General features: G+C 43.0%; 1 protein-coding gene across 4 annotated transcripts in view; it reads right to left on the reverse strand.

Annotated features, from left to right (window-relative positions):
* Positions 1 to 11,048: 11,048 nt before the first annotated feature.
* The window catches only part of dapk2b (death-associated protein kinase 2b), a 55,747-nt gene continuing 40,486 nt past the window's right edge, over positions 11,049 to 26,309 (reverse strand). For 2 of the 4 annotated variants that reach the window (XM_045705948.2, XM_045705949.2), the window contains 8 exons: positions 25,340 to 25,472; positions 23,086 to 23,134; positions 22,142 to 22,168; positions 21,870 to 22,022; positions 19,389 to 19,434; positions 18,108 to 18,197; positions 16,677 to 16,760; positions 11,049 to 14,233 (listed from right to left, as the gene is read on the reverse strand). In XM_045705948.2, coding sequence (XP_045561904.1) covers positions 14,153 to 14,233; positions 16,677 to 16,760; positions 18,108 to 18,197; positions 19,389 to 19,434; positions 21,870 to 22,022; positions 22,142 to 22,168; positions 23,086 to 23,134; positions 25,340 to 25,472 — 663 coding nt within the window. In that variant the 3' untranslated portion in view covers positions 11,049 to 14,152. The remainder of the gene's footprint in view (positions 14,234 to 16,676; positions 16,761 to 18,107; positions 18,198 to 19,388; positions 19,435 to 21,869; positions 22,023 to 22,141; positions 22,169 to 23,085; positions 23,135 to 25,339; positions 25,473 to 26,309) is intronic. The other 2 variants (XR_014382381.1, XR_014382380.1) reach the window with 2 other exon arrangements.

The raw sequence follows: 26,309 nt of genomic DNA on the forward strand, positions 1-26,309 counted from the left end.
GGGCGAGGGGGAGGAAGGGAGGGGGGGGGGGGAGGAAGGGAAGGGGGGCGAGGGAGGGGGGGCGAGGGGGGAGAGGAGGGGGAGGGGGGGGGGCGAGGGGGGGAGGGGCGAGGGAGGGGGAGAGGGCAAGGGGGAGAGGGAGGGGGGGAGAGGGCAAGGGGGGGGGGAGGGGCGAGGGAGGGGGAGAGGGCAAGGGGGGAGAGGGCAAGGGGAGGGAGGGGGAGAGGGCAAGGGAGGGCAAGGGACGGGGGGGAGAGGGCAAGGGGGGAGAGGGAAATAGTTTTTCTTCCCTCTTCAGTCTACACACAATACCCCATAATGACAAAGCAAAAACAGGTTTTTAGAAATAAATAAACTGAAATATCACATTCAGACCCTTTACTCAGTACTTTGTTGAAGCACCTTTGGCAGCGATTACAGCCTCGAGTCTTCTTGGGTATGATGCTACAAGCTTGGCACACCTGTATTTGGGGAGTTTCTCCCATTCTTCTCTGCAGATCCTCTCAAGCTCTGTCAGGTTGGATGGGGGGCGTCGCTGCACAGCTATTTTCATGTCTCTCCAGAGATGTTCGATCGGGTTCAAGTCCAGGCTCTGGCTGGGCCACTCAAGGACGTTCAGAGACTTGTCCTGAAGCCACTCCTGTGTTGTCTTGGCTGTGTGCTTAGGGTCATTGTCCTGTTGGAAGGTGAACCTTCACACCAGTCTGAGGTCCTGACAAGCTTACCTCAAACCTGACTAGTCTCCCAGTCCCTGCCGCTGAAAAACATCCCCACATCATGATGCTGCCACCACCATGCTTCACCGTAGGGGTGGTGCCAGGTTTCCTCCAGACGTGACGCTTGGCATTCAGGCCAAAGAGTTCAATCTTGATTTCATCAGACCAGAGAATCTTGTTTCTCATGGTCTGAGAGTCTTTAGGTGACTTTTGACCAACATGACAGAGCTTGAATAATTAAAAACAATTATAACGAGCAAATATTGTACAATCCAGGTGTGCAAAGCTCTAAGAGACTTGCCCAGAAAGACTGTTTCATAGTCTGTTAGTGGAGGGAACAGAGTATTGTACTGTTTCATAGTCCAGACATGACATTAAATGTCATTAAAGGTGAAGACTTATTTATATCAAATCAGTTCTGTAGGTTTAATTATTACGTGATTAAACGAATCATGTAAAAATTACTTAACTAGGAAGTCGGGGCATCACGGAAAATGTTGAGAAAAACAAAGTTATAATTTTTTTTATTTTAAATCTGATAAATTAGTCTTCAAGTAATGAATTATTAATTGCCTCATCAGTTCTCGTTGTAAAATTCTTGGTTACCTGCACGAACCCTAGTTTCCATTATGAATCAGCAATATACAAATTGGCTTAATTATTTATTTCCTAACTAACTAAATAATCACAAATGCATCACATACAAACAGTAGATAAAAGTCCCTAAGCCAATATGACGGTAGATATTGGTTACTAACAGTGACAGAAAAGTCCCTATGACGGCTTGGTAGACAAAGGAAAGGGTGGGGACTGAGCGAACGGGAAAGACGAAATGGATTCACTACACACAGTCTATAATTATATTCTTTGAAATGCTTCGAGAATAATTGCAATGTACAGTTGAAGTCAAGTTTACATACACTTATGTTGGAGTCATTAAAACTTGTTTTTCAACCACTCCACAAATTTCTTGTTAACAAACTATAGTTTTGGCAAGTCGGTTAGGACATCTACTTTGTACATGACACAAGTAATTTTTCCAACAATTGTTTTACAGACAGATTATTTCACTTAAAATTCACTGTATCACAATTCCAGTGGGTCAGAAGTTTACATACACTAAGTTGACTGTGCCTTTAAACAGCTAGGAAAATCCCAGAAAATGATGTCATGGCTTTAGAAGCTTCTGATTGGCTAATTGACATCATTTGAGTCAATTGGAGCTGTACCTGTGGATGTATTTCAAGGCCTACCTTCCAACTCAGTGCCTCTTTGCTTGACATCATGGGAAATTCCAAAGAAATCAGCCACAACCTCAGAAAAAAAAGTGTAGACCTCCACAAGTCTGGTTCATCCTTGGGAGCAATTTCCAAATGCCTGAAGGTACCACGTTCATCTGTACAAACAATAGTACACAAGTATAAACACCATAGGACCACACAGCCGTCATACCGCTCAGGAAGGAGATGCGTTCTGTCTCCTAAAGATGAACGTACCTTGGTGCGAAAAGTGCAAATCAATCCCAGAACTGCAGCAAAGGACCTTGTGAAGATACTGGAGGAAACAGGTACAAAAGTATCTATATCCACAGTAAAACGAGTCCTATATCAACATAACCTGAAAGGCCGCTCAGCAAGGAAGAAGCCACTGCTCCAAAATCACCATAAAAAGCCAGACTACGGTGTGCAACTGCACATGGGGACAGAGATCGTACTTTTTGGAGAAATGTCCTCTGGTCTGATGAAACAAAAATAGAACTGTTTGGCCATAATGACCATCGTTATGTTTGGAGGGCAAAGGGGGACGCTTGCAAGCCGAAGAACACCATCCCAACCGTGAAGTACGGGGGTGGCAGCATCATCTTGTGGGGGTGCTTTGCTGCAGGAGGGACTGGTGCACTTCACAAAATAGATGGCATCAGGAGGATGGAAAATGATGTGGATATATTGAAGCAACATCTCAAGACATCAGTCAGGAAGTTAAAGCTTGGTCGCAAATGGGTCTTCCAAAACTGTTCGCTGCTCTGGCACCCCAATGGTGGAACAAGCTCCCTCACGACGCCAGGACAGCGGAGTCAATCACCACCTTCCGGAGACACCTGAAACCCCACCTCTTTAAGGAATACCTGGGATAGGATAAAGTAATCCTTCTATTCTAACCCTCCCCCCCCCCCCCCTTAAAAGATTTAGATGCACTATTGTAAAGTGGTTGTTCCACTGGATATCATAAGGTGAATCCACCAATTTGTAAGTCGCTCTGGATAAGAGCGTCTGCTAAATGACTTAAATGTAAATGGGCAATGACCCCAAGCATACTTTCAAAGTTGTGGCCAAATGGCTTAAGGACAACAAAGTCAAGGTATTGGAGTGGCCATCACAAAGCCCTGACCTCAATCCTATAGAAAATGTGTTGGCAGAACTGAAAAAGTGTGTGCGAGCAAGGAGGCCTTCAAACCTGACTCAGTTACACCAGCTCTGTCTGGAGGAATGGGCCAAAATTCACCTAACTTATTGTGGGAAGCTTGTGGAAGGCTACCCGAAACATTTAACCCAAGTTAAACAATTTAAAGGCAATACTACCAAATACTAATTGAGTGTATGTAAACTTCTGACCCACTGGGAATGTAATGAAAGAAATAAAAGCTGAAATAAATCATTCTCTCTACTATTATTCTGACGTTTCACATTCTTAAAATAAAGTGGTGATCCTAACTGACCTAAGACAGGGAATTTTTACTAGGATTAAATGTCAGGAATTGTGAAAAACTGAGTTTAAATGTATTTGGCTAAGGTGTATGTAAACTTCTGACTTCAACTGTATGTGTGTGTATTGCGTCTATCCATGTGTGTGTGTTGTGTGTTTTGTGTGTACTACTAGTACTAGTAAGTACTAGTGTACTACTACACTACACACAGTCTATAATTATATTCATTGAAATGCTAATCCTTTGCACCTGAATGGCCGCTCATTCGAGAATAATTGCAATGTACTGTACATATTTACGCCTGGATGTTGTTGTCTTCTCTGTTGAAATCCTCAATCGTCCTGTGGAGTTCATCAGAGTCTCTGGTTAACTTTCCCAGAAGTCACCATGTCTTTCGTGGTTGTAGGTGGTTAGAATGGATACTTCAGAGTACCATTCGGAAATGTTCTCATAGAATAGATGCTTCGGCGGTTGTCGGAATTCTCCTTCTAGACTTACGTTACATCTAGCTGCAGACTAGTAATTATGCGTCTAAGATTTGCTCTTATTCTGTAGTGATCGATAGTCTCAGAGTTTAACCATTTCCAGCCGTGTAGCCAAACTACAGGTGTACGGTCTCCGATGGCCTGTAGAATTGAATTCTCCGATGGCCTATAGAATTGAATTCTCCGATGGCCTATAGAGCTGTAGCCACTCCAACGTGGGGACTCTGTAACTTCTTAACCGTTCGAGATGTCTGGCTTACCGTGGGTCTCTTTGGCATGAAATGAAAATTGTGGTTTTATACATTTCAGAGAAAAAGGCGGTCCAAGATGCCTAATGTAATGTGATGACTGGGTGTGGCCACTGACTAGTTAATCTTTATATGACAGCCCATATTTTCTCATTTAGAAGGTTAACATCACATAACTTCTTCTTCTTTTCACAAACGGTTTCATGTTTAATCACATACGTTTCACAATATTTAGATGTCAACCTGACAGCTGGGGAAATGTAGTTTCCTGTTCTTCATATGAGGTCACCAAATGAAACACACTCGTCACAACTGTCCCTTAATTGTCCACGGACCATTCCCATATTCTCAAAAGTAGAAATATTGTTTAGTTCTCACATTTTGGGGATTAGGAGTTTTAAACAAAAAGTCTTTGTTCTCGTAGACTCTCTCAATACTGCATGGCAGTTTCTACCAGGTATTTATGATCTGTCGTGAAGTCATATAACTGTGGAGAGAGAGAGAGAGAGCTCTGTTCACAAACAGACCCCACCGAGCCCCAGGACAGCAACACAATTAGACTCAACCAAATCATGAGAAAACAAAAAGATAATTACTTGACACATTAGAAATATATATTTTTTTTAAACAGAGCAAACTGGAATGCTATTTGTCCCTAAACAGAGCGTACACTGTGGCAGAATATATGACCACTGTGACTGACCTAAACTTAAGGAAAGCTTTGACTATATTCAGACAGTGAGCATAGCCTTGCCGTCGGCAGACCTGGCTCTCAAGAGAAGACAGGCTATGTGCAACACTGCCCACAAAATGAGGTGGAAACTGAGCTGCACTTCCTAACCTCCTGCCAAATATATGCCCATATTAGAGACACATATTTCCCTCAGATTATACAGATACACAAAGAATTCTGAAACAAACCCAATTTGATAAACTCCCATATCTACTGGGTGACATAGCACAGTGTGACATCACAGCAGCAAGATTTGTGACCTGTTGCCACAAGAAAAGGTAAACCAGTGAAGAACAAACACCATTGTAAATACAACCCATATTTATGCTGATTTATTTTCCCTTTTGTACTTTTATCCATTTGCGCATCGTTACAACACTGTATATATACATAATATGACATTTGTAATGTCTCTATTCTTTTGGAACTTTTGTGAGTGTAATGTTTACTGTTAATTTCACTTTTGTATATTATCTACTTCACTTGCTTTGGCAATGTTAACACATGTTTTCCCCCCAGGGCAGGGGGGAAAACAGGTTAGTGGAGGGAACAGAGAGTAGTGCTGTACTGTGTTTTCATAGTCTGTACAGGTTAGTGAAGGGAACAGATAAGGGCACTGTACTGTGTTTTCATAGGTTGCGTCCCAAATAGAACCCTATTCATAGAGCACTACTGTGGTCAGGTGTCCTTCTGCTAAGTGTTTCTTTCCTAATAAAGAGGAAATGACCCATGATGGTTTCACTTCCTGGTTCTGTCGTGACTTTACTTTAATTAACCTGATGACTGTTCATTATTTAATCAACTATGTTTAATTGTTACCCGATTTTTTTTTAATTTTTATTTTATTTAAATAAATCATGTAACAATTAACTCATTAGGATTTGGGGCACCACGAGAGTGGTTGTTTAAAGAGAATACCGTCTCCCGAATTAAACTCTAAAGGTCTTTACCTATAACATCCGTTAGAACAGTCGACGTATTAAATCATTAGGATTTGGGGCACCACGAGTGAGATGGTATTCTCTTTAAAGGTCTTTACCTATTACATCCGTTAGAACAGTCAACATATTAAATCATTAGGATTTGGGGCACCACGAGTGGTTGTTTAGAGTTTAATTCGGGAGATGGTATTCTCTTTAAAGGTCTTTACCTTACAACAGGCGTGAGCTGTCAACCTGACCCATTCCCCACCTCTCCTCTTCTTCTGTGGGTGAGAGAGGGTCTGGTTACTGCCATCCGTTGTCAAGCTGATCTGACCTATTGGGATCCTCACAGGACAGTCATGACTGTTCTCAATAGGGAAAGTTCTGCTGCATTCACAACATCTTGTAAATACCAGTATACGACTAGGAAAAACCCACTTGAACGCCCCTCCTAACTGGTAATTGCTCGTTGGAAACTCCTCTTATATCGTCCTCGTCCTGCCAGTTTCCCACTAGCACCTCTCTTGACGTCGATAAGCATGATGTCGTTTACGGTAAGAAGAAAATAGTAATGGTTGATCCAAAATGTATTCTGTTCATCTTCCTTTTGATTTAGAAATCATGTTTGGATTTATTATGGGAAGGAAAGAGCTAATGATTTCCATGGCTCATGATATTTCCCAGTTCAAAACGTGAATGCACCAAACGTGTATTTACAACTACACAACTGGTAGTGACCACATTCCCACTTGCTTATGAACGCAGGATAAGTTACTAGGATGAAAGGATGACATCTGATTGTCATCACACTCAATATCCTGCTACTTGTGACTGCAGCCTGGTGGGTGCTGATATAATGAATGTACTTGTGACTATAGCCTGGTGGGTGCTGATATAATGAATGTACTTGTGACTATAGCCTGGTGGGTGCTGATATAATCTATATAATGAATGTACTTGTGACTATAGCCTGGTAGGGGCTGATATAATGAATGTACTTGTGACTATAGCCTGGTAAGGGCCTCTATTATTTTTTTTAACCCAACTTTCACAGTTGATCCAACAATATAATCAGTTCAGCGATATGTAGAGTGTTAAATGATTTGTAGAGGCGGGAAAAAGCCCGCCTCAAAGAAAGAACTTATGGTGGGAAACAGTAGTGGCGCGAAGCCAAAAAGAGTTGATAATTTACATAGAGAGGAGTGACTATGTATGTAATGTAAGGATGAAACTGTATAAAAGGAGTGTGCTGAGGTTGGGAAAAACAGTTGATCCATGGACCAGCTCGGCTTGTTACTTTGTAATAAAGTCTACTTTGAATTCACAAGTTCCGGTATCTGAGAAATATTATTGGACCAATATTTTCTACGACACTACTTCCACCTGCTAACCTGCCAGTTATTCAGCTACCTGCTAGCCTGCCAGTTATTCAGCTACCTGCTAGCCTGCCAGTTATTCAGCTACCTGCTAGCCTGCCAGTTATTCAGCTACCTGCTAGCCTGCCAGTTATTCAGCTACCTAGTTCCACCTGCTAGCCTGCCAGTTATTCAGCTACCTGCTAGCCTGCCAGTTATTCAGCTACCTGCTAGCCTGCCAGTTATTCAGCTACCTAGTTCCACCTGCTAGTCTGCCAGTTATTCAGCTAACTAGTTCCACCTGCTAGCCTGCCAGTTATTCAGCTACCTGCTAGCCTGCCAGTTATTCAGCTACCTAGTTCCACCTGCTAGCCTGCCAGTTATTCAGCTACCTGCTAGCCTGCCAGTTATTCAGCTACCTGCTAGCCTGCCAATTATTCAGCTACCTGCTAGCCTGCCAGTTATTCAGCTACCTAGTTCCACCTGCTAGTCTGCCAGTTATTCAGCTAACTAGTTCCACCTGCTAGCCTGCCAGTTATTCAGCTACCTGCTAGCCTGCCAGTTATTCAGCTACCTAGTTCCACCTGCTAGCCTGCCAGTTATTCAGCTACCTGCTAGCCTGCCAGTTATTCAGCTACCTAGTTCCACCTGCTAGCCTGCCAGTTATTCAGCTACCTAGTTCCACCTGCTAGCCTGCCAGTTATTCAGCTACCTGCTAGCCTGCCAGTTATTCAGCTACCTAGTTCCACCTGCTAGCCTGCCAGTTATTCAGCTACCTGCTAGCCTGCCAGTTATTCAGCTACCTAGTTCCACCTGCCAGTTATTCAGCTACCTGCTAGCCTGCCAGTTATTCAGCTACCTAGTTCCACCTGCTAGCCTGCCAGTTATTCAGCTACCTGCTAGCCTGCCAGTTATTCAGCTACCTAGTTCCACCTGCTAGCCTGCCAGTTATTCAGCTACCTGCTAGCCTGCCAGTTATTCACCTACCTAGATCCACCTGCAGTGTGACCTGAGCCAATGAGAGGTCACTGCCTTCTTCCAAGCAGAGAGTATATTCAAAGGAGCGTTGGAGTAAGAAGAATCAGTTCCTCAAAGGGAAGGTGTATGAGCTCCCTGCTGCCAGCTATAGCTAGGAGAGTCACCACACAGTCCTGTAACATTAATACTACACAGTCCTGTAACATTAATACTACACAGTCCTGTAACATTAATACTCACACAGTCCTGTAACATTAATACTACACAGTCCTGTAACATTAATACTACACAGTCCTGTAACATTAATACTCACACAGTCCTGTAACATTAATACTACACAGTCCTGTAACATTAATACTCACACAGTCCTGTAACATTAATACTACACAGTCCTGTAACATTAATACTACACAGTCCTGTAACATTAATACTCACACAGTCCTGTAACATTAATACTACACAGTCCTGTAACATTAATACTCACACAGTCCTGTAACATTAATACTACACAGTCCTGTAACATTAATACTACACAGTCCTGTAACATTAATACTCACACAGTCCTGTAACATTAATACTCACACAGTCCTGTAACATTAATACTACACAGTCCTGTAACATTAATACTACACAGTCCTGTAACATTAATACTACACAGTCCTGTAACATTAATACTACACAGTCCTGTAACATTAATACTCACACAGTCCTGTAACATTAATACTACACAGTCCTGTAACATTAATACTCACACAGTCCTGTAACATTAATACTCACACAGTCCTGTAACATTAATACTACACAGTCCTGTAACATTAATACTCACACAGTCCTGTAACATTAATACTCACACAGTCCTGTAACATTAATACTACACAGTCCTGTAACATTAATACTACACAGTCCTGTAACATTAATACTACACAGTCCTGTAACATTAATACTACACAGTCCTGTAACATTAATACTACACAGTCCTGTAACATTAATACTACACAGTCCTGTAACATTAATACTCACACAGTCCTGTAACATTAATACTACACAGTCCTGTAACATTAATACTACACAGTCCTGTAACATTAATACTCACACAGTCCTGTAACATTAATACTCACACAGTCCTGTAACATTAATACTACACAGTCCTGTAACATTAATACTACACAGTCCTGTAACATTAATACTCACACAGTCCTGTAACATTAATACTACACAGTCCTGTAACATTAATACTACACAGTCCTGTAACATTAATACTACACAGTCCTGTAACATTAATACTCACACAGTCCTGTAACATTAATACTACACAGTCCTGTAACATTAATACTACACAGTCCTGTAACATTAATACTACACAGTCCTGTAACATTAATACTCACACAGTCCTGTAACATTAATACTACACAGTCCTGTAACATTAATACTCACACAGTCCTGTAACATTAATACTACACAGTCCTGTAACATTAATACTACACAGTCCTGTAACATTAATACTACACAGTCCTGTAACATTAATACTACACAGTCCTGTAACATTAATACTACACAGTCCTGTAACATTAATACTACACAGTCCTGTAACATTAATACTCACACAGTCCTGTAACATTAATACTACACAGTCCTGTAACATTAATACTCACACAGTCCTGTAACATTAATACTACACAGTCCTGTAACATTAATACTACACAGTCCTGTAACATTAATACTACACAGTCCTGTAACATTAATACTACACAGTCCTGTAACATTAATACTACACAGTCCTGTAACATTAATACTACACAGTCCTGTAACATTAATACTACACAGTCCTGTAACATTAATACTCACACAGTCCTGTAACATTAATACTACACAGTCCTGTAACATTAATACTCACACAGTCCTGTAACATTAATACTCACACAGTCCTGTAACATTAATACTACACAGTCCTGTAACATTAATACTCACACAGTCCTGTAACATTAATACTACACAGTCCTGTAACATTAATACTACACAGTCCTACCTGTTGTGTTTATGTACTGACATGTGACCTACCTGTTGTGTTTATGTACTGACATGTGACCTACCTGTTGTGTTTATGTACTGACATGTGACCTACCTGTTGTGTTTATGTCATGACATGTGACTTACCTGTTGTGTGTAATGACATGTGACCTACCTGTTGTGTTTATGTCATGACATGTGACCTACCTGTTGTGTGTATGTCATGACATGTGACCTACCTGTTGTGTTTATGTACTGACATGTGACCTACCTGTTGTGTTTATGTACTGACATGTGACCTACCTGTTGTGTTTATGTCATGACATGTGACCTACCTGTTGTGTTTATGTCATGACATGTGACCTACCTGTTGTGTTTATGTACTGACATGTGACCTACCTGTTGTGTTTATGTCATGACATGTGACCTACCTGTTGTGTTTATGTCATGACACGTGACCTACCTGTTGTGTTTATGTCATGACATGTGACCTACCTGTTGTGTTTATGTCATGTTCCATGTATGTGGAAGTGATAGATGACCCCACTCTACATGTTAATGTTTTACATGGATGTAAATTGTAAAGTATTTTGTCTGTAATGTCTTTTTCGTTATGAGTTGGACACCAGTAGGACTAGCTGTCTCCATGGCAACAGACCCTGAATGAATGGTTATAACTACTGTAGATACAGAGTGAATAGTTATAACTACTGTAGATACAGAGTGAATGGTTATAACTACTGTAGATACAGAGTGAATGGTTATAACTACTGTAGATACAGAGTGAATGGTTATAACTACTGTAGATACAGAGTGAATAGTTATAACTACTGTAGAAACACAGACTAAGCATGAGGCCTAAACAAGACCCATAATAATCATTCATCTACATTAATGACTTCAAGTTTTAACAAAAGCTGTTTATTATTTTTTTTAAACAAATACATCGTTTTTGTTGAACAGCGAAGCCTCCAGCATTGAATCACAAGAACGAACATGCTGACTACACCGGGCGCGCGCTCGCATGCGCGCGCACGTTGATTTTGTCCAGACACAATCAGGTTGAAATATCAAAACGAACTCTGAACGAATTATATTTTAATTTGGGGACAGGTTGAAATACACTAAACATTCATGGACATTTAGTTCATTTGTCCTGGGATAAAATTAAACATTCATGGACATTTAGCTCATTTGTCCTGGGATAAAATTAAACATTCATGGACATTTAGCTCATTTGTCTTGGGATAAAATTAAACATTCATGGACATTTAGTTCATTTGTCCTGGGATAAAATTAAACATTCATGGACATTTAGCTCATTTGTCCTGGGATAAAATTAAACATTCATGGACATTTAGCTCATTTGTCTTGGGATAAAATTAAACATTCATGGACATTTAGTTCATTTGTCCTGGGATAAAATTAAACATTCATGGACATTTGTCCTGGGATAAAATTAAACATTCATGGACATTTAGCTCATTTGTCCTGGGATAAAATTAAACATTCATGGACATTTAGCTCATTTGTCTTGGGATAAAATTAAACATTCATGGACATTTAGTTCATTTGTCCTGGGATAAAATTAAACATTCATGGACATTTAGCTCATTTGTCCTGGGATAAAATTAAACATTCATGGACATTTAGTTCATTTGTCCTGGGATAAAATTAAACATTCATGGACATTTAGCTCATTTGTCCTGGGATAAAATTAAACATTCATGGACATTTAGCTCATTTGTCTTGGGATAAAATTAAACATTCATGGACATTTAGCTCATTTGTCCTGGGATAAAATTAAACATTCATGGACATTTAGCTCATTTGTCCTGGGATAAAATTAAACATTCATGGACATTTAGCTCATTTGTCCTGGGATAAAATTAAACATTCATGGACATTTAGTTCATTTGTCCTGGGATAAAATTAAACATTCATGGACATTTAGCTCATTTGTCCTGGGATAAAATTAAACAATCGAGTTGTCGATACACAAGGTACATTTTTTTCCTGGATCTCAGAAGATTTTTTTGTTTGTATGTTCTCTCCCCACAGATAAAAGGGGAAGTCTAGTTTTTAGTAACCTCTCCTCCTTCAGTCTTCTTCTTTGGACTTTATAAGGCGGTTGGCACCCAGCTTTAAGGTACATTACCACCACCAACTGGCCTGAAGTGTGGACCTCAGTTTATCTTTCATTCACCCACGTGGGTATATGCTCCTAACAACCAATAAGGAGATGGGAGAGGCGGGACTTGCGGCGCGTTCAGCGTCACACAAATAGAACCAAGGTCTATTTTAGCGCCTGGCTACGCAGACGCTCGTTGACGAGCGCCAGCAGTTTCGATGAAATTTATTGATTAACATGTATGCGCACAACGCGAGAGGTGTGGTCAGCATGTACGACCCACTTAAGACACAAAATCCTCATTTCATGAATATATCAAAACTTGAACATTTCAGTCGTACAAAGTAAGGCCAGTTTTCAAGAGAGATAATACACATCCTTACCTAGATGTGCAGTACATGGGAATGAGGAAGTTAGTCACTTATGAGGAGAATAGCAGAATGAGGAAGTTAGTGACTTAATGAGGACAACAGCAGAATGAGGACAACAGCAGAATGAGGACAACAGCAGAATGAGGAAGTTAGTGACTTATGAGGACAACAGCAGAATGAGGACAACAGCAGAATGAGGACAACAGCAGAATGAGGAAGTTAGTGACTTATGAGGACAACAGCAGAATGAGGACAACAGCAGAATGAGGACAACAGCAGAATGAGGACAACAGCAGAATGAGGAAGTTAGTGACTTAATGAGGACAACAGCAGAATGAGGACAACAGCAGAATGAGGACAACAGCAGAATGAGGAAGTTAGTGACTTATGAGGACAACAGCAGAATGAGGACAACAGCAGAATGAGGACAACAGCAGAATGAGGACAACAGCAGAATGAGGACAACAGCAGAACGAAGTTGGTTATTTAAGACAATTGGATAACAACATTAAATTAATTATATGTGAGCTGTCCTCTATCCTTTCCACTGTAACCCTAACCTGTACCCTAAATCTAACCTGTACCCTAACCCGCACCCCAACATATACCCTAACCTGTACCCTAAATCTAACCCCAACATATACCCTAACCTGTACCCTAAATCTAACCTGTACCCTAACCCGCACCCCAACATATACCCTAACCTGTACCCTAAATCTAACCTGTACCCTAAATCGCACCCCAACATATACCCTAACCTGTACCCTAAATCTAACCTGTACCCTAACCCGCACCCCAACATATACCCTAACCTGTACCCTAACCTGTCAACTGTAACACTAACCTGTACCCTAACCTGTCCACTGTAACACTAACCTGTACCCTAACCTGTACCCTAACCTGTCCACTGTTACCCTAACCTGTACCCTAATCTGTACCCTAACCTGTCCACTTAAACCCTAACCTGTACCCTATCCTAACCTGTACCCTGTAACCCTAACCTGTACCCTATCCTAACCTGTACCCTATCCTAACCTGTACCCTGTAACCCTAACCTGTACCCTATCCTAACCTGTACCCTATCCTAACTTGTACCCTGTAACCCTAACCTATAACCTATCCTAACCTGTACCCTATCCTAACCTGTACCCTATCCTAACCAATACCCTGTAACCCTAACCTGTACCCTATCCTAACCTGTAACCCTAACCTATAACCTATCCTAACCAGTACCCTGTAACCTGTCAATTGTACATGTACATTTCTACAATCTAGATAGCTTTTACAGAAGGCAGGGATTCAAATAACATTTCTGTTGGCACTGAAATCACTCCATAGGAAACACTATCAACGCGTTTCATCTATTGCCCCAGAATGCTGTGCAACAAATAAAATACATTGTATGGACAGCAGTTTTTGAAGTAGTCTCTGTGACTGCTTTCGGACCAATCATGTTTGCTACAGAAACACATTCAACAAATTCGAAAAAGACAGGCAGGTTTCAGGAGGTGTTGCTTCTCTTCCTGGTTCTGGGTCTTTTCTTCATGATCATCTCCGTCTCCTGGTCGCTCTCACAGTCCCTCTGGAAGTATGATGAAACAACTGAACTTAACCTGAGCTGCAAACCTTATCCCGAGCTGCAAACCTTAACCCGAGCTGCAAACCTTAACCCGAGCTGCAAACCTTAACCTGAGCTGCAAACCTTAACCTGAGCTGCAAACCTTAACCCGAGCTGCAAACCTGAGCTGCAAACCTTAACCTGAGCTGCAAACCTTAACCTGAGCTGGAAACCTTAACCCGAGCCGCGAGCTGAAAACCTTAACCCGAGCTGCAAACCTTAACCCGAGCTGCAAACCTTAACCTGAGCTGCAAACCTTAACCCGAGCCGCAAACCTGAGCTGCAAACCTTAACCCGAGCTGCAAACCTTAACCTGAGCCGCAAACCCCCCGAGCTGCAAACCTTAACCTGAGCTGCAAACCCGAGCTGCAAACCTGAGCTGCAAACCTTAACCTGAGCTGCAAACCTTAACCTGAGCTGCAAACCTTAACCTGAGCTGCAAACCTTAACCCGAGCTGCAAACCTTAACCTGAGCTGCAAACCTTAACCTGAGCTGCAAACCTGAGCTGCAAACCTTAACCTGAGCTGCAAACCTTAACCTGAGCTGCAAACCTTAACCCGAGCTACAAACCTTAACCTGAGCTGCAAACCTGAGCTGCAAACCTTAACCTGAGCTGCAAACCTTAACCTGAGCTGCAAACCCGAGCTGCAAACCTTAACCTGAGCTGCAAATCCGAGCTGCAAACCTGAGCTGCAAACCTTAACCTGAGCTGCAAACCTTAACCCGAGCTGCAAACCTTAACCCGAGCTGCAATCCTGAGCTGCAAACCTTAACCCGAGCTGCAAACCTTAACCTAAGCTGCAAACCTTAACCCGAGCTGCAATCCTGAGCTGTAAACCTGAGCTGCAAACCTTAACCCGAGCTACAAACCTTAACCCGAGCTGCAAACCTTAACCTGAGCTACAAACCTTAACCTGAGCTGCAAACCTGAGCTACAAACCTTAACCTGAGCTGCAAACCTTAACCTGAGCTACAAACCTTAACCTGAGCTGCAAACCTTAACCTGAGCTACAAACCTTAACCCGAGCTGCAAACCTGAGCTGCAAACCTTAACCCGAGCTGCAAACTTTAACCTGAGCTGCAAACCGTAACCTGAGCTGCAAACTTTAACCTGAGCTGCAAACCTTAACCCGAGCTGCAAACCTTAACCCGAGCCGCAAACCTGAGCTGCAAACCTTAACCTGAGCTGTAAACCTTAACCTGAGCCAGAAACAACTGTTGTGCACCACCCTTACCACTCAACAACATGCATCAAATTGCAGCATACGGTTTCCTTTGCATTCAGAGAATGCTGTCACTCTGTCTGTCACACTTCTGTTCCCAAAACGACTGAATGTACCGTGTGAAACCATGAACTGAGTTAACTGTTACTTATTTTAGTTTGAGAACTAACAAAATAACATGTCTGTTGAAAACAGAAGCACGCCAGCATTCTGCATCGTGACAGTACCCAGGCAGCATATTTATAACATCTTTCACAGGGACTGTACTGTTGCCTACTGTATACTGCTAACACCACATACTGTATACTGCTAACAACACATACTGTATACTGCTAACAACACACACTGTATACTGCTAACAACACATACTGTATACTGCTAACACCACATACTGTACACTGCTAACAACACATACTGTACACTGCTAACAACACATACTGTATACTGCTAACAACACATACTGTATACTGTATACTGCTAACAACACATACTGTATACTGCTAACAACACATACTGTATACTGCTAACAACACATACTGTATACTGCTAACACATACTGTATACTGCTAACAACACATACTGTACACTGCTAACACCACATACTGTATACTGCTAACACCACATACTGTATACTGCTAACAACACATACTGTATACTGCTAACAACACATACTGTATACTGCTAACAACACATACTGTATACTGCTAACACCACATACTGTACACTGCTAACAACACATACTGTACACTGCTAACAACACATACTGTATACTGCTAACAACACATACTGTACACTGCTAACAACACATACTGTATACTGCTAACAACACATACTGTAATAAAGTCATGCTGCCATAGACCTGCTGTAGATCTGATCTAGGTAACCCATAGACCTGCTGTAGATCTGATCTAGTTAACCCATAGCAGTGATAACTAATGTAGATCTGATCTAGTCTGGATAAGATGACTACAATCTAAATGAAAACGGCCGCAGTGGAAGCTGCTGAGGTGAGGATGGCTCATAATAACGTCTGGAACGGAACAAACGGAACGGCATCAAACACATGTTTGATTTGACTCCATTCCACTCATTCCCGATCCGGTCATTACCACAAGCCTGTCCTCCCCAATGAAGGTGTCACCAGCCTCCTGTGGACTACACTGTGAGCTCCTATTGTACGCACCTCGTCCTGGGCTGCCAGCTTGGGATGTCCTTTCTTCATCATACGAGTCAAATGGTTACAGAGCGACACGATTCTGAAGGAAAGCTGTAAAGGGGGAAAGAGTTCAGAGTGATAAGAGCCTCCGTCTACACAAATCAAACCGGGCCGTGAGGATGGGAGGAATGTAGGCCGGGAGGCTGGGAGGAATGGAGGCCGGGAGGCTGGGGGGAATGTAGGCCGTGAGGCTGGGGGGAATGTAGGCCGGGAGACTGGGGGAAATGTAGGCCGTGAGGATGGGAGGATGGGAGGAATGTAGGCCGTGAGGCTGGGGGGAATGTAGGCCGTGAGGCTGGGAGGAATGGAGGCCGTGAGGCTGGGAGGAATGGAGGCCGTGAGGATGGGGGGAATGGAGGCCGTGAGTCTGGGGGGAATGTAGGCCGTGAGGCTGGGGAGAATGGAGGCCGGGAGGCTAGGAGGAATGTAGGCCGTGGGGATGGGGGGAATGTAGGCCGTGAGGATGGGAGGAATGTAGACCGTGAGGATGGGAGGCTGGGGGGAATGTAGGCCGGGAGGCTGGGAGGAATGTAGGCGTGAGGATGGGAGGCTGGGGGGAATGGAGGCCGGGAGACTGGGGGGAATGGAGGCCGGGAGGCTGGGAGAATGGGGGAAATGTAGGCCGTGAGACTGGGGGGAATGTAGGCCGTGAGGCTGGGGGGAATGTAGTCCGTGAGGCTGGGGGGAATGTAGGCCGGGAGACTGGGGGAAATGTAGGCCGTGAGGATGGGAGGCTGGGGGGAATGTAGGCCGTGAGGCTGGGAGGAATGGAGGCCGTGAGGCTGGGGGGAATGGAGGCCGGGAGACTGGGGGAAATGTAGGCCGTGAGGATGGGAGGATGGGAGGAATGTAGGCCGTGAGGATGGGAGGAATGTAGGCCGTGAGGATGGGAGGAATGTAGGCCGTGAGGATGGGAGGCTGGGGGGAATGTAGGCCGGGAGGCTGGGAGGAATGTAGGCCGTGAGGATGGGAGGCTGGGGGGAATGTAGGCCGGGAGGCTGGGAGGCTGGGGGGAATGTAGGCCGTGAGGCTGGGGGGAATGTAGGCCGTGAGGCTGGGGGGAATGTAGGCCGTGAGGCTGGGAGGCTGCGGGGAATGTAGGCCGTGAGACTGGGGGAAATGTAGGCCGTGAGACTGGGGGAAATGTAGGCCGTGAGACTGGGGGAAATGTAGGCCGTGAGGATGGGAGGCTGGGGGGAATGTAGGACGTGAGGATGGGAGGCTGGGGGAAATGTAGGCCGTGAGGCTGTGGGGAAATGTAGGCCGTGAGGCCGTGAGGCTGGGTTGGAATGTAGGCCGTGAGACAGACAGACAGTTGTGATTAGGAGAGAAACCAAGTCCATAAATTAATTCCCCCAGAGGTTTCTTTCCATACCGTGTAATGTGTGTCTGTTTTACCTTCCACCTGCGTCGGGCGTATTGCCTCCTGAAGTTCTCCAGATTGACTACTGACTGTCTCTTGACCAGGGCCTGTCTGGAGTCCAACGGCTGCAGGGGGACAACACACACATACACAAACACACACGGATAAAGACAGGGATCTATACCAAGGTAATCTATGGTAAGCAGCAGTGTTGTGTCCGATTCAAGACCCGGAGCAAATCGAGACCGAGTCAAGACCAAGGGAGGGGGACAAGACCAGAATAATGTGAGTCCAATTCACGACCATAAAATCACGACCATGAATTCATGACCATGATAAGAGTTCAACATGTCCAGTATTTCTGTGTTCATATTTCAGAACAACATAGTGGTGATAAAAAATTGCCATTCTAAAAAGTAGTACAAACCCAAACACAGTGGGGGAGAATGGGCCTTCTACACCTTCAAAGAAGGGCTAAGGATTAATAAAAACATGTTTATTTCATTTATTTAACTAGGCAAGTCAGTTAAGGACCAATTCTTAATTACAATGACGGCCTACCAAAAGGCTAAAAGCCTCCTGTGGGGACGGGCCTGGGAGAGTGTCCATGATCGTGTCTTTGAGGGACGGGGCCTGGGAGAGTGTCCATGATTGTGTCTTTGAGGGACGGGCCTGGGAGAGTGTCCATGATCGTGTCTTTGAGGGACGGGCCTGGGAGAGTGTCCATGATCGTGTCTTTGAGGGACGGGCCTGGGAGAGTGTCCATGATCGTGTCTTTGAGGGACGGGGCCTGGGAGAGTGTCCATGATTGTGTCTTTGAATGAAGAGATGGAGATAAAAGTGTCCAGTGATATTAAGTCCTCTTCCACTTGGGAACTTCACAGTCCTATTGATCAAACAACCATGAAAAGGTAGGCTCTCCTTCCCTATATGCACTCTCCTTCCCTATATGCACATGTTATCCAGAGCGTTCTTGACTAACTATTACGGTTTTTACTCGCTGTAGCAGTGCTGGTTAGGCTGGTTAGGCCTTTATTTTTGCCTATATTTACTGACACCGGTCATATTCAGCAGGTGTGTTGCACTTTCGTAAATTCAGCAGTCCTCTGAAATCGGTGTAGATAGGCAGAGTGAATTTACGAAACCAAGATATTTAACTGTATAACAGTCGTTGAAGTTCTTAATAGCTATAATCAAATGACTCCTGCATCTCTGGCTGTGTTTTAGCCACCGAAAAACAACATGAGGGGAATGTTATAGTCAAGCTTCAAAGTGTTCAACAAATATAAGATAATAATAATAAACCATGTCATTACCTGTATCCAGGGATGATTCAGAGCACCGTGGATTGTCAACCGTTTTCTGAAAGGCGAAGAACAACAGTAAAGGTTTGTTAGCTTAGCGAGGGGACGCGCGCACACAAACACACACACACACACACACACACAAAGAAGTGTTGTCGCTCTATGAAAACAGATGTTTGGCAAGTGAACAAGTCCCATCCTGCCTCGACACTGACAACCTCTGGGGTATGCATGTACTGTAGGTTCCTTCAAGGAAACAAGTCCAGTGACTAATCAATTAACAAAGAAAGATGTATACTGGAGGGATGCTAGTCCTGAGCTACAGGCAGTTAGATTTGGGTATGTCATTTTAGGCGAAAATTGGAGAGAAAAAAAGGGGTGGATCCTTATTAAGTATGCTCCCTTTAATTCTCTCTCTCCCTCTCCTCCTAGGACCATGCCTCAGGACTACCTGGCATGATGACTCCTGGCTGTCCCCAGTCCACCTGGTCGTGCTGCTGCTCCAGTTTCAACTGTTCTGCCTGCGGCTATGGAACCCTGACCTGTTCACCGGACGTGCTACCTTGTCCTGGACCTGCTGTTTTGGACTCTCTCTCTCTCCACCGCAACCTGCTGTCTCTAACTCTGAATGATTGGCAATGAAAAGCCAACTGACATTTACTCCTGAGGTGCTGACCTGTTGCACCCTCTACAACCACTGTGATTATTATTACCTGACCCTGCTGAAATCCCAACTCTTTAAGGAATACCTGGGATAGGTATTCCCCCCCCCCCCCCCTAAAATATTTAGATGTACTATTGTAAAGTGGTTGTTCCACTGGATATCATAAGGTGAATGCACCAATTTGCCACCCCTCATAGCCTGGTTCCTCTCTACCCGGCACAGCCAGAAGAGGACTGGCCACCCCTCATAGCCTGGTTCCTCTCTACCCAGTACAGCCAGAAGAGAACTGGCCACCCCTCATAGCCTGGTTCCTCGGTCTACCCAGTACAGCCAGTAGAGGACTGGTCACCCCTCATAGCCTGGTTCCTCTCCCCGTCAGCCGGTGTTCTGTCCCCCCTCAGGCTCTGGGCCTCTCTAGGCCCGAGGTTCTGGCCTTCCTAGGGAGTTTTTCCTAGCCACCGTGCTTCTACACCTGCATTGCTTGCTGTTTTGGGGGGTTTTAGGCTGGGTTTCTGTACAGCACTTTGAGATATCAGCTGATGTAAGAAGGGTTTTTATAAATAAACGTGATTGATTGATGTTAAGTAACACACACTAGCTCTGAGCAATCAGTGTTTTTTGAGGTTGTTTCAGTTTGATTATAAAAAAAATACCTTTATTTGTTTTAAATCTACATCGAAAACAAGATAACTAAATGCGCTATACATTATGTGGGTTGAATGCTGTAACAACACATAATAAAACAATGAATCAAAGTCCCCATGGTGGTAGTGACTGTCCATTACTGCCGATCATTTATTAACCACCAATTATTCACATGACTTTAATAACCTATTTCAGTTGTTGTGTTTTATTACGTTAGGTTTATTTTTATGTTATTTCCTTCCAAGTCGTCACCAGAATCCGCTGCCTTTCAGTAGTCCCTGTTAAAGTAAATAAGGCATAACTTTTATGACCGCTGAATAGCACCTATCAATGACTTAGACGATGTGTTTTCAGGTTAAGATAACTTGTTAAAAAAAAAAACTGCCCTCTATCCCCCTCCGTCGTTCATTCTTCTGTGTCTGCCCCACACTTAAAATAAACACACAGACCGGACAAGGAGGCGCGCAATGGATTATGGTCATTGTAGTTAATTACCACATTTTCTGCACTAAACTATGGTAGAATATTGGCCTGTTGGAAACTACAACTCCCTACTACATCGCACAGTTTAGGCTGGATCTGATTTATCTCTAGAGAAACTACAACTCCCTACTACATCGCACAGTTTAGGCTGGATCTGATTTATCTCTAGAGAAACTACAACTCCCTACTACATCGCACAGTTTAGGCTGGATCTGATTTATCTCTAGAGAAACTACAACTCCCTACTACATCACACAGTTCAGGCTGGATCTGATTCATCTCTAGAGAAACTACAACTCCCTACTACATCACACAGTTCAGGCTGGATCTGATTTATCTCTAGATAAACTACAACTCCCTACTACTCAGTCTGTATCTGATTTATCTCTAGAGAAACTACAATTCCCTACTACATCGCACAGTTCAGGCTGGATCTGATTTATCTCTAGAGAAACTACAACTCCCTACAGGAAAACCCTGAAGAAAACAGACTTCAAAATAATTTTACCGAAGTCGGTCAATTAGTTGTTTAAAAACGGAAGAAAAAAAAATAACCTCCATTTTGATTCATCGCTCGGCACTGATACACACAGGGGTCAAGGTTCACAGATCTCTCCTCTGCAGCTGGCTAGCTCAGAACTCTACCCACTGGCCTTTATTCTCATCTGACCTTTGAACTCCAGGCGAGAACTGAATCTAACCTGGTGTCTTTTTCCAGTAGTTGTCGTATAAAGCTTTTGGCCAGCTCACTGGTCCTGCTGAATAACTGGTCATCGAACTCGTAGGCTATGGCTGAGATGTTCCCAAGAGTTTCCTGCTTCGAATCCCCGAGGAACGGTGACGCTCCGCTCAAACTGAAAACACACACAAAGAGTCCACGAGTGACACTGTGTCCAAACTGTCACATCAATACATTTATAAATCAAGCAGCACCATGTATTTCCTAAAAGAGGTTTTAACAGTTTCTACTTACAGTATGTAGGTGATGACGCCGATGCTCCTGTGATAGAAGAGGAGAACAACAAGGTTCATCTGCTGAGATGATTCACAGCCTGTCTGCTGTCCTGTCCTGTCCTGTCTGCTGTCCTGTCTGCTGTCCTGTCCTGTCTGCTGTCCTGTCCTGTCTGCTGTCCTGTCTGCTGTCCTGTCCTGTCTGCTGTCCTGTCCTGTCTGCTGTCCTGTCCTGTCCTGTCTGCTGTCCTGTCCTGTCTGCTGTCCTGTCTGCTGTCCTGTCCTGTCTGCTGTCCTGTCTGCTGTCCTGTCCTGTCCAGTCCTGTCCTGTCTGCTGTCCTGTCCTGTCTGCTGTCCAGTCCTGTCCTGTCTGCTGTCCTGTCCTGTCTGCTGTCCTGTCCTGTCTGCTGTCCTGTCTGCTGTCCTGTCCTGTCCTGTCTGCTGTCCTGTCCTGTCTGCTGTCCTGTCCTGTCTGCTGTCCTGTCCTGTCTGCTGTCCTGTCTGCTGTCCTGTCTGCTGTCCTGTCTGCTGTCCTGTCTGCTGCCCTGTCCTGTCTGCTGTCCTGTCCTTTCTGCTGTCCTGTCTGCTGTCCTGTCTGCTGCCCTGTCCTGTCTGCTGCCCTGTCCTGTCTGCTGTCCTGTCCTGTCTGCTGTCCTGTCCTGTCCTGTCCTGTCTGCTGTCCTGTCCTGCTGCTGCCTGTCCTGTCTGCTGTCCTGTCCTGTCTGCTGTCCAGTCCTGTCCTGTCCTGTCTGCTGTCCTGTCTGCTGTCCAGTACTGGACTGGTGTTGACTCCGTAGTGAGGTTGGTGGATGGAACCCATGGTGTCTGTGTGTATATCTATCTGTGTGTATCTGTGTGTGTGTGTGTGTGTGTGTGTGTGTGTGTGTGTGTGTGTGTGTGTGTGTATCTATGAAGGCATGTTGTATAAATTAAACTAATGAGTGTGAGGTAGTTATCAGCTCTTACCACATGTCTGCTTCTAAACCCAGAGGCTCATAGTTGACGACTTCTGGAGCTGGAAATACACATTATCACAATACATTATCACAATACATTATCACAATACTACTACACAATACATTATCACAATACATTATCACAATACAGTCTCTCCACTACACAATACATTATCACAATACAGTCTCCACACTACACAATACATTATCACAATACAGTCTCTCCACAATACATTATCACAATACTACAATACCACTACACAATACATTATCACAGTACATTATCACAATAAAGTATCTCCACTACACAATACATTATCACAATACATTATCACAATACTGCAATACCACTACACAATACATTATCACAATACATTATCACAATACATTATCACAATGCAGTCTCTCCACTACACAATACACATTATCACAATACTACAATACTACTACACAATACATTATCACAATACCACTACACAATACATTATCACAGTACATTATCACAATACTACAATACCACTACACAATACATTATCACAGTACATTATCACAATAAAGTATCTCCACTACACAATACATTATCACAATACATTATCACAATACTGCAATACCACTACACAATACATTATCACAATACATTATCACAATACATTATCACAATGCAGTCTCTCCACTACACAATACACATTATCACAATACTACAATACTACTACACAATACATTATCACAATACCACTACACAATACATTATCACAGTACATTATCACAATACATTATCACAATACAGTCTCCACACTACACAATACATTATCGCAATACATTATCACAATACATTATCACAATACTACAATACCACTACACAATACATTATCACAATACAGTCTTCACACTATACAATACATTATCACAATACTACAATACACAATACATTATCACAATACATTATCACAATACATTATCACAATACAGTCTTCACACTATACAATACATTATCACAATACATGATCACAATACATTATCACAATACTACAATACCACTACACAATACATTATCACAATACATTATCACAATACTACAATACCACTACACAACACATTATCACAATACTACAATACCACTAAACAATACATTATCACAATACAGTCTCCACACTACACAACACATTATCACAATACAGTCTCTCCACTACACAATACATTATCACAATACTACAATACCACTACACAATACATTATCACAATACTACAATACCAGTCTCTCCACTACACAATACATTATCACAATACTACAATACCACTACACAATACATTATCACAATACTACAATACCACAACACAATACATTATCACAATACTACAATACCACTACACAATACATTATCACAATACCGTCTCCACACTACATTATCACAATACTACAATACCACTACACAATACATTATCACAATACTACAATACTACTACACAATACATTATCACAATACTACAATACCACTACACAATACATTATCACAATACTACAATACCACTACACAATATATTATCACAATACTACAATACCACTACACAATACATTATCTCAATACTACAATACCACAACACAATACATTATCACAATAGTCTCTACACTACACATACATATCATCACAATACAGTCTCTCCACTACACAACACATTATAACAATACAGTCTCTCCACTACACAATACATTATCACAATACAGTCTCTCCACTACACAATACACATTATCACAATACCACTACACAATACATTATCACAATACAGTCTCTCCACTACACAATACATTATCACAATACAGTCTCTCCACTACACAATACATTATCACAATACAGTCTCTCCACTACACAATACACATTATCACAATACTACAATACCACTACACAATACATTACCACAATACAGTCTCTCCACTACACAATACATTATCACAATACAGTCTCTCCACTACACAATACATTATCACAATACAGTCTCTCCACTACACAATACATTATCACAATACAGTCTCTCCACTACACAATACACATTATCACAATACAGTCTCTCCACTACACAATACATTATAACAATACAGTCTCTCCACTACACAATACATTATCACAATACAGTCTCTCCACTACACAATGACACAACTCTACACATTCTCTCCAACATTGTCTACTGTCAAATATCAGTCAATAAAATGTAGATGAAGCCTGGTTTACATAAACATGGAGTCCTCATCGACGCCGTGAAATACTTACCGACAAATTCAGGTGTTCCGAAGATCTTTTTAAAGTCCGTCCCGACCTGATCCATCTTATGGGCCAGACCGAAGTCTATGAGCTTGATGCGAGGTAGATCAACGTTCTTATCCAGCAGCATGATGTTCTCAGGCTGAAAACAAGAACCTCAGCTTTAGGTACTACAGAGCCCCCTGTTGATAAACAGGACGACCAGGATGACCAGGACATTAGGTACTACAGAGCCCCCTGTTGATAAACAGGATGACCAGGATGACCAGGACATTAGGTACTACAGAGCCCCCTGTTGATAAACAGGATGACCAGGATGACCAGGACATTAGGTACTACAGAGCCCCCTGTTGATAAACAGGATGACCAGGACATTAGGTACTACAGAGCCCCCTGTTGATAAACAGGATGACCAGGACATTAGGTACTACAGAGCCCCCTGTTGATAAACAGGATGACCAGGATGACCAGGACATTAGGTACTACAGAGCCCCCTGTTGATAAACAGGATGACCAGGACATTAGGTACTACAGAGCCCCCTGTTGATAAACAGGATAACCAGGACATTAGGTACTACAGAGCCCCTGTTGATAAACAGGATAAACCAGGACATTAGGTACTACAGAGCCCCTGTTGATAAACAGGATGACCAGGATGACCAGGACATTAGGTACTACAGAGCCCCCTGTTGATAAACAGGATAAACCAGGATGACCAGGACATTAGGTACTACAGAGCCCCCTGTTGATAAACAGGATGACCAGGACATTAGGTACTACAGAGCCCCCTGTTGATAAACAGGATAAACAGGATGACCAGGACATTAGGTACTACAGAGCCCCCTGTTGATAAACAGGATAACCAGGATGACCAGGACATTAGGTACTACAGAGCCCCTGTTGATGACCAGGATGACCAGGACATTAGGTACTACAGAGCCCCCTGTTGATAAACAGGATAGACCAGGACATTAGGTAC

The sequence above is a fragment of the Salmo salar genome, chromosome 23 (genome assembly GCF_965601325.2).
Source record: "Salmo salar chromosome 23, fSalSal1, whole genome shotgun sequence".
NCBI lineage: Eukaryota > Metazoa > Chordata > Actinopteri > Salmoniformes > Salmonidae > Salmo > Salmo salar.